Source organism: Physella acuta, unplaced genomic scaffold, assembly GCF_028476545.2.
Source record: "Physella acuta isolate Inbredline_101_S28 unplaced genomic scaffold, ASM2847654v3 ptg000335l, whole genome shotgun sequence".
NCBI classification, from domain to species: domain Eukaryota; kingdom Metazoa; phylum Mollusca; class Gastropoda; family Physidae; genus Physella; species Physella acuta.
In genome coordinates, this window is record NW_026731854.1 from 533,227 (window position 1) to 543,210 (window position 9,984).

The 9,984-nt window shown below is 31.9% G+C and overlaps 1 protein-coding gene across 1 annotated transcript; it reads right to left on the reverse strand.

The window, feature by feature from the left end:
• LOC131940884 (uncharacterized) lies at positions 1-5,853 on the reverse strand. The gene is made up of 9 exons (XM_059299787.1): positions 5,766-5,853; positions 5,449-5,583; positions 3,567-3,658; positions 2,693-2,822; positions 1,844-1,957; positions 1,443-1,534; positions 1,041-1,176; positions 201-446; positions 1-118 (listed from the first exon to the last, which is right to left on the reverse strand). Exons 1-9 carry the CDS (start codon positions 5,849-5,851, stop codon positions 1-3), a joined length of 1,149 nt encoding a protein of 382 aa, XP_059155770.1. The 5' UTR covers positions 5,852-5,853.
• Positions 5,854-9,984: the final 4,131 nt, after the last annotated feature.

Below are 9,984 nucleotides of genomic sequence, written 5' to 3' on the forward strand. Positions count from 1 at the left end.
CTAGTAGCCTTCATCCACATCATCCTCAGTAGTAACATCATCCACACAATCTATATCACTACTAACATCATCGTTATCATCCTCACTAGTAACATCATCCACACATTCTATATCACTACTAACATCATCGTTATCATCCTCAGTAGTAACATCATTCACACAATCTATATCACTACTAACATCATCGTTATCATCCTTACTAGTAACTTTCATCCACATCATCCTCAGTAGTAACATCATCCACACATTCTATATCACTACTAACATCATCGTTATCATCCTCACTAGTAACATCATTCACACAATCTATATCACTACTAACATCATCGTTATCATCCTCACTAGTAACATCATCCACATCCTCCCCCTCGCTAGTAACATCATCCTTATCATCATCTTCCTCCAAATCTATCATAACAAGTCCACCATTGTTGAACCACTCGTGTCTGGAGAAGACAATATTAAAAACGTGATTATTTAACTCTCAACCACTGCTTAAAATTAAAAAATAATAATTTTCATAGATGTTTAAATAGGGATGAATTGTTCTATTTCCAAAGTAAACCATTGAATTTTTAAATTTTTAGTTCATTATATTGTTTAATATTAAATGCAATAAAGCTTGCTGTTATCAATGTCTTAAAAAAAAAACCTCTACCAACAAGACTTGCAATACTCTTGTAATAAAGAGTTTAGTTTAGCTGTTTAGTGTCTGTATTTTCATTTATACTGTATACTCTTGGCTAGTTTTCAATACATTAAAATTATCCGGTTGAGTTAAGTACCTTATAATTAAAATATAGTAAATTCACCTAAAGTATTTCGTTTGCTCTACAGTACTATTGTAAAATATACAAAAAGCATACGCGTCGCGAGGCAGGGAGGGGTATACGAACCGCACCTGGTGACACTATTTTGGGGGATGACACAATGAGTTGCCGCACCCAGTGACAATCGACTTAGCTACGCCACTGACAAAATGTACATAATTACTACCATCTGTAGTGTTTAGTAGTATGTATGTGTTAAAAATGTATGACCTTGTCTCATAGCCATTTGTCACCAGATAATCTTGTACAGCAGGCTTCAGCACGGGGCCTATCTCAGGGTTGCTGGCCTTGTATCCAGTGACAACATAGGCGTACCTGTCCTCCTTGTTGCCTGTGGTCTTGTAAGCTGTTTATTAATTTAAAACAGCTTAGAAGTGACAAATCAAAATAAAACACATTTGATTGTAGCGATATACTTTTAAAAAATGTGTTTTAAACTGTTTACATCTATTTAATTGGTAAAAAAATATTTAATTCTCCAAGAACGAAGTCAAATTTATTTAAATTTGAGACTTTTGGTTCTAATAAAATATGCTTCAAATGTTATAGATCAAAATTGTCAATTAATATTTCTTGTGCTGCATGAAAAAATAGAAACCATAATAATCTTACTCTCCAGTAGGTTACCAATAAAAATACGGAATTCATTCATTGCTTCATTTTTTTTCTTCCCTCTTATATCGAGTTTTTTGTCTTCAGGTTCACTAAAAAAGCATTTTATAGATTTAAGCAGTCAATCAATAACTTAAATTAGGAACTAAGAACGATTTATATTTATATTTAATATATATATATCTATATCTATCTATCTATCTATCTATCTATATATATATATATATATATATATATATATATATATATATATATATATATATATATATATATATATATATATATATATATATATATATATATATATATGTGTGTGTGTGTGTACATGTGTGTGTGTATGTGTGTGTGTATCGACACTATATTTCTAAGTTGCATGTGTGATAGAAGTTTTGAAAACTTACCAGTTGGGTGTATAAACAAATCTACGTTTTTTTCTAATGGTTGAATTTATATTGTATGTGTTAATATCTTCTTTTAAGTCGACCATCATTAGACCAGAATTGATCCAAATGTACCTACACACGAATATATATATATATATATATATATATATATATATATATATATATATATATATATATATATATATATATATATATATATATATATATATAAATATATATAATATATATATATATATATATATATATATATATATATATATATTATTCCTATTAAGATCATTTTAATCCAGTTATTATATACAAGTTAAATAAATAAATAGGTGTGAGAGTAAATGGTATAATTTGTTTATAACACAAGCATTATTTTCTACATAACTAAAGGATGCAGATATATAAGGATTTCATGTCTGTTTTACATATTTTACCGTGTCATTTTCTGGTTCAGAGTAGATGCATGAGTAAAATGTTTTGTTTAAGACAGCCAGAGAGCGATTTTGTTTTGATATTTTTAGTAAACAGCCCCGCGATTTAAATTTAAACAAATATATAAATAAAATCTAGAAAAGTAATGGCATCTAGAAATGAAATATATTTAACGAACGTTAAATTTAAATGATACCTTTCTTTGAATAATGTATCCATCTATTAACACATACTTTTTAAATAGATTTAATCGAAACTTTTAATATTTTCTAAAATAACATTGTAGTTCTAAAAGAAATATGTGCTAACACTAGGAAACAATATTTGTAAAATACAAGGCTAATTATTTATTTATTTGTATATACAGTTTCAGTTTACCTTTTGCCATAATCATATATGTGTATATATACAGTTTTAATTTACCTTTTGCCATAATCATACATTTTGAAATATACAACTATGCCTCGTTTTATTTGTTTATTCCCAAATAAACTCCCGTAACCAGTAACGATATAGATATATCTGTCTGCCTCGTTCTTTGTTTGCCTGTATACTGAAAAGAAAAAAATGCTCATACGTAAAAGTTACACAACACAAATAATATCCAAAATGTGACGTAGGTAAAGGACGATTAACACGAATGTTAGAGTAGTTGAAAAGTATATAACTTCCAGTTGCTGATTGAAATGCAATAGTGATTTGTGAACAAGGCTGGGAGGGGTGGTCGTCAAATTAAATGGTTGAAGGTGCAGGGATAATGCTCCCATTAAAATCAAATAAATAAGAGAGCGAAAATGCTAGGGTTGTCTTCAATGACCTGTAGGACGGCGTGGTCGGCATGCAGAGAGCTAGAGTTCTGGACTTGTATCTACAAGACTTCCATACATATGTCCAGCTTTCATGGGTTTCTTACTTACGTTAGAGAGAGTGCTGACCACATCATTGCTTCATATGCCGGGGTCTAGAAACCTATGAACTCTACTTCATCAACCATATGGATACTCATGTCCGAGATTTGATATTTTCCACTTTTTACTTTAGTTTAAGCATAGAAATGTTTAACTTATTTTTTTTGGAACAAGTAGTTCCGTTTGCGTATTTTAATTTTAAACATTGTCTTTACAGATTTTGACTTAAAGCACAATATAGAAGATATATCGGTGTTAAATAAAGCCAGTATTTGACTGGATGAATAAATCAACTCTTAAGCTCAACAATATTTTAAAGTCATAATCGATTACATCTTTCTATTACTATAACGAGAGCAAGAACTAAAAATATTGAGAGATCGACTAACTTTTCGTCATGCGGTCTATAAAATGTACAACTTTATCAAGTGCATCTTTCATCTTCATTCTCCTTACGTCCACTTTTTTATCCTCTGGTTCACTTTAAAAGAATAAAAAAAGTATTTTTACTTCAACCAATAGCACAAAGGGATAAATGTATTTAAATATAAAAGCTGAAATACAAACAGCATCAAAGCATGCTGTTATAAAAATATAATTTCCAAAGAAACAATGACATAGAAATATGGTAAGGTCGATTTAAAATGTTAATAAATGCAACATCGAGTTGAATATAAAATGCAACTTTAAACTTAACGAACTGGTTGGCCAACAATTTTATTTTGCCATTAATAGTCAATAACATATGTCTATGGCCTTCATTGTAGTAAATGTTGATAGCATTAGAAGCGTTAAAATCTTAATAACCGTGATTAAGAAAGTGTATTTTCATAATAATTAAGTTGTATAATTATTTATTTCTCATATATATAACCATATGTGATTGTGTTGAACGCCCCAAAATAACATTAAATTGTGTTTTTACAAGGTTTTATTTAACTCACTGTCTCTGTTGGTCTGTTTTCAGTCTGTCTCTAAAGATCGAAACGCCCTAGCGAAAATTCTGGCACTTCTAACTGACAGATGCGGTTCAAAGCTGGCACGTGGGTCAAGACACGAAGACAATGCAATCTGACATTAAATTTGATGCCTAATTTTTTTATGACGTAAAAATCGTGTCCAAATTAGTAGGCTGTCTCATCAAACTATTCCGCACTATTATACACGCATCATCACGTTCATTAGGTGCGCAATGGTTTTTAGTCATGCAACTATATTGGAAATTTTAAAAATTCAAAGTACTGAAAAAAAATTCATAAAATCGTTTTAATAACAAGCGTTTATGTAATAATGCACTAAAAAGTAGAAAATAAATTTTACACTACTATTTAAATAATTACAAAGAAAAGCGTGAGTCTCTTCCTAAATATTAGTAATATTAACAGAGAGTGATATTTCAACGCCAAGGGTAGACAAAGGTACAGAAAATAGTCCAAGTAAAGAGAAGCAGTCAGACACCAACGGGTTTCGAACCTACCATTCCACACGGCACCTATCGCCATCGCCTTCCATGCATCAAGTCAGACGTCAAACCGCTTCTACCACAAGGCCCTACAAAATAAGGCTTTCGTGGCAGACCACTCTCTTGGCTTGAGCAGGTAGACGCGGGACGGCTTTGACCCTTGACCCGAAAGGTCAGACCGCTAGCTTTCATAAACACAACAAGGACCATTATTCGACCATACAAACGACACACACACACATACTGAGACGATGGCACAGAAAAATAGTAGCTTCCTTTAAATGGGTGTAAACGTGTAGGGGGTGGAAGCAGGCGTTGTAACTGAAATAGCAATATTAACAGAGAGTGATATTTCAACGCCAAGGGTAGACAAAGGTACAGAAAATAGTCCAAGTAAAGACAAGCAGTCAGACACCAACGGGTTTCGAACCTACCATTCCACACGGCACCTATCGCCATCGCCTTCCATGCATCAAGTCAGACGTGTAACCGCTTCTACCACTAGGCCCTACAAAATAAGGCTTTAGTGGCAGACCACTCTCTTGGCTTGAGCAGGTAGACGCGGGACGGCTTTGACCCTTGACCCGAAATATTAGTTAAGGTATCCATTAGAAACTAAAGTGACCCACGCTTTTCTTTATAGTTATTTAAATAGTAGTGTATAATTTATTTTCTACTTTTTATTGCGTTATTACATAACTGCTTGTTATTAAAACGTTTTTTTAAAAATTAATTTAGCTGTTTCGAATTTAATTTCTTAAATAAATTAAGAAGGATAATAATCTTTAAAGTCTTCAAAAAGTGTATACACAAATATATCATCCTTGCTTGGCCAGAAACCACCAGAGCGAGAATGTTGTTTTGAAAAATCTCCAAAGTGTTGTGATGACGTCTTTTTCTCTGCTCGGTCGTACTCAGCTTCATTGGTTTTGACGGGTATGTAACTTTGAAAAGAAAAATTAACTTTTGAATCAGAAATACACAAATCTTTTTTTCCCTTTTATGTGGGGGTTAGTATCTAATATTCTGAATGACATAATTAAGTCAATACTTCGTTCATGATAACAATTTAACACAAAACTTGCTATACAACAAAACAGATTGGGTAGAATGGACTAAATCGTACCTAAAGGAAACACCATACTTTTTGAAGTAGCTTTCTATCATACTTTTAAGTTCAGCCGTGTCATCGTTGTTATCAACTAGAACCATGAAGTAGGCCGGAGTGCCTGTAACGTTAAGTATGTAATATGTGTGTAAAAACGTCTGCAAGCACCATTCATTTTAATACACACGACGAAATAGTAGATATTTCATTTAAAAAATTATTTTAAAATTACTTGATACTGAAAAAAAAAATGCTGACCACACTTACCCTTTATATGCCCAAGTCAAGAAACATATGAACTCTACTTCACCTTCCTAAACGAATCCCTAGATCTCAAGAGTATTTTTTACTTTACTTTTTACTGGATACATGTTTTTGTAATAGTATATGTGTTCAATATTTTTGATAATAATAACATCAATATTTTGAGAAAAAAAATATTCTTTTAATGATACTGCATTTGTATAATGGGATTAAATTAAGTTAACCTGATAAATTTTACCTTGCTTAAAATCAAGGAAAAGCCGAGTTAGATCAACTTTGGCCTCATCCAAAGTTTCGCCTCTTAGGTCAAGTATTTTATAACTAAATAAAAAATAAATGGAGATTTAATTAAACCAATGAAAAGTAGAAGGGGTTATTTTTAAAACAAACCTTTCGTGTTTTCTACACAAACTTATTGACATCAACGTATTTCCTTTTGCTAGAAGATAGAGTTAGTACACACATTCACGATTCTAGATGGTACAACAAGCACTCTTCAGAAAGGTGTTTACATTTAAAATACGTTTAATTATACTCCGCTTTTGCGAGAGCTAGAAACCAACCTTTTTTTCCCCCCGATGGTGGATTTGTTTGGTTGACTCGGGTGTGTTGACTCATCATCACTGTCAGAGATTACGTCATCTTCTACCTCCCCTCTAGTACTCAGGTCTACCCGTATACTTACATACTCCCATATCCATGTCATGCTAATCCATAAGAGATATCATGCTTATATATATATATATATATATATATATATATATATATATATATATATATATATATATATATATATATATATATATATATATATAAATATATATATATATATATATATTTATATATATTTATATATATATATATATATTATGTCAAAGAAAATTTTCACTAAATTCTGATATTGGGATTTAGCTATAGTAAGTACAAGTTTATATAATAAAAGTTCAGTAAGGTTTTTCTGAAATTGCTTCTTGTAAATAAATTCTAAAACTAACACATACATTGCTACCAACCTTTTTTTAAACCCTGTACGCTTAAGGTGTTTTTTAACTTTATATTTGATACTTGATTTGTCTTCTCTACAGCCGGTGACAATGTAAACAAGTTGGTGTTTATCAGGTTTACATTTGACAAACGCTGATGTAAGAAAGAAAAACATGGTTGTGAAAGTAAATGACCATTTCATATCGTACAATGCTAAAATACTATCAACAATATATCATTCAACCTGTAGGAGGTTAAAAGCCACTCTCTACCAAGAATTTTTAAAAGTAAAATTTGATTGGACTGATACAAGTGCAGAAGAAAATTTATAATGGTAATTAGTATAGGTATATGTTCAACTGCCACGTACACATAGTCACGGACAGGAAACTGTTTCTAAAGGAATAATATTTAAATATATCTTCAATGACTTAGAGCGTTTGATTGAACTAAATAGTAACAGTAAATGTTAAAGACCCTTTCCAATGACATCAATTCGTCATTGTTTTTAAATTAGTTTTACACATTTTAAAATGTGGCTTTCCTTCTCCTATTCCATCTGTAACCCATTTACACTAATACACATTGTCTCAGTGTTTGTCGACAACATTGAATTGTAGGATTTCGCGCTTTTTAAAATTGTGATTTATATAATATTAATTAATACTGCACATATTCACTTCTATAGGTTAACTGTATAATACAAAATGCTTATTTTTTAACTTTAACTTACCATCATACTTGTAGTTCAAAAATCTATATAAATAAAACATGGCGTAATCATGTCGTAATTTAAGAAGATCTATGGTATCCCTAGGGAACTCACTGAAACAATATATAAACACGATTTATTTTTAAGAACTTACTACTACAGATGTTTCTTTCTTTTATTATAATTTTCATTCCCAAGAAGATCTGTAGGTCTAATAACATAAATCAATAGTTCAACTCGTCGAGTAAAGTTTTAGGGAACGAAAAACATACAGTGTAATGATTAAATCTTTTCCGGATATACACACATACACATACACACACACGCATATATATATATATATATATATATATATATATATATATATATATATAAGCATATGCATGTATATATATATATATATATATATATATATATATATATATATATATATATATATATATATATATATATATAACATTAAGTAATCTTCTAGCAAATAGATGTATCACCTTATAAAGTCAGAATGACCCTTGTGCCCACTTCCTTCACGCTGTACGTCATTAAAGACTGTAATTTGTTCCTCGCAAGATCCGTTCTCATTTGTACAGATGTCTTCTTGCCTGATGAGATTTGGTAATTGGGCATTGCAAAAGTAAAAGAGTAAAAATATAAAATTATCGATGTCTTAGGCCGAACGATTCATAGTCCAAATAGGTCGGCGTAGTCGAGTCGGTAAAGCTCATGGTTGCGAAATCAAAAAGTCTCGAGCTCGAACCCTCAGCCAGATGAGGCTCGTTAGTTGGGGACAGCCACTCTTCTAGGAGAGACAACTCCAAAATCAAACAACTGCTGCCTTGTAGTTTGTTATTGGTTGGACAATGGCTATGGAAGCAAATCCAAAAACAAAAGGCTGAAATCTGAGTGAATGGCCTCAGTGGCGCATAACCAGTCGACACATAATACTTAATTGTGTTTGGGGGAATCCCTTTCAACACTAAAATAAAGAACGACAAAGAAGAAGAGGATAGTCCCTCTTTTCAAGTGATCTATAATTAGCATGTCAAGAGATGCCTTTACCTTGCAAATCTTAAAGAAAAACGTCATCTTAACCGTAACAATTGTGGGTTTGTGGCAGATATTGTAACCCAATTTTGACCTAGTTCTAATGCACGATTTCGTTCACACTTCTTTCCAAATACCTTATTCTTTGAGTGCATTACAATGATTTATATTGTTTAATGTAATTTAACAAACGATAAGTCATACAAATTTAATTTCAAATGAATATATGTAATGTTTAGTTGTATTTGTTTTCCTAATTTAAAAGATGTAACCAACCTGACAGTTTTTAGGTGCTGGATATTTTGTTGTGCTTGTCTCATACCATCGTTAACTAAATGTGAAGCCAGTGGATCACTTGTAGGAACTTGAACGTTGGTGGTTAAGTCAGGTGTACTGTGTATAACTATGTTGACTGGGGCATGGGGAACCATTGTGTCGACTGACGTGTTCGATTTCAAGTTAGGGCTGTCTTTGTCTGTTTCGTTGACTGAGATGTTGGAATGTTGTTGACTTATGTTGTTTTTAGCAACTTTCGATTTCTTTTTCTTCTTATCGAGCTTTCGATTTCCTCCAGGCATGTTGCTCTGTTTTCTTTCTGATTGGGTAGGTGTAATGTTGCACTGATCATTTGTACATCCTGACTGGTTAGGTTTTGGTATAAAGTTGCCCTGATTATTTATAGATTGGCTATTTGTTGATTTAATGTTGCCCTTATTAATTACTTTTTGCTTTAGTTTTGTGTCAATGTTGCCTTGTTTATTTACTGTTTGTCTTGGTGGTGGGTTGATATTGCCCTGAATATTTACTGTTTGGCTTGGTGGTGGGTTAATATTGCCCTGAATATTTACTGTTTGGCTTGGTGGTGGGTTAATGTTGTCCTGAATATTTACTGTTTGGCTTGGTGGTGGGTTAATGTTGTCCTGAATATTTACTGTTTGGCTTGGTGGTGGGTTAATGTTGTCCTGAATATTTACTGTTTGGCTTGGTGGTGGGTTGATATTGCCCTGAATATTTACTGTTGGGCTTGGTGGTGGGTTAATGTTGTCCTGAATATTTACTGTTTGGCTGCATGTTGGAATATTATATGAAATGTTAATATCAGATGAGTTAACTGATGGTATAACAATTCTCTCATTTAGTTCTTGGCGATCATTTTCAACAGTAAGATTAATGCCTACAATAGTTGCAGGCCACTGTTGGTTATCATTGTCAACATTTAAAAGGTATGGAGTT

Bases quoted from the DNA above. Each gene is read 5' to 3' on its own strand.
- LOC131940884 (XM_059299787.1), bottom strand. From the start codon at position 5,851: ATGGTTCTAGTTGATAACAACGATGACACGGCTGAACTTAAAAGTATG. The intron at 3,659-5,448 runs GTATACACTTTT...ATTCTTTTAAAG, and splicing joins AGCAAGGATGATATATTTGT to TGAACCAGAGGATAAAAAAG. The intron at 1,535-1,843 runs GTAAGTTTTCAA...ATGCTTTTTTAG, and splicing joins TTTGTTTATACACCCAACTG to TGAACCTGAAGACAAAAAAC.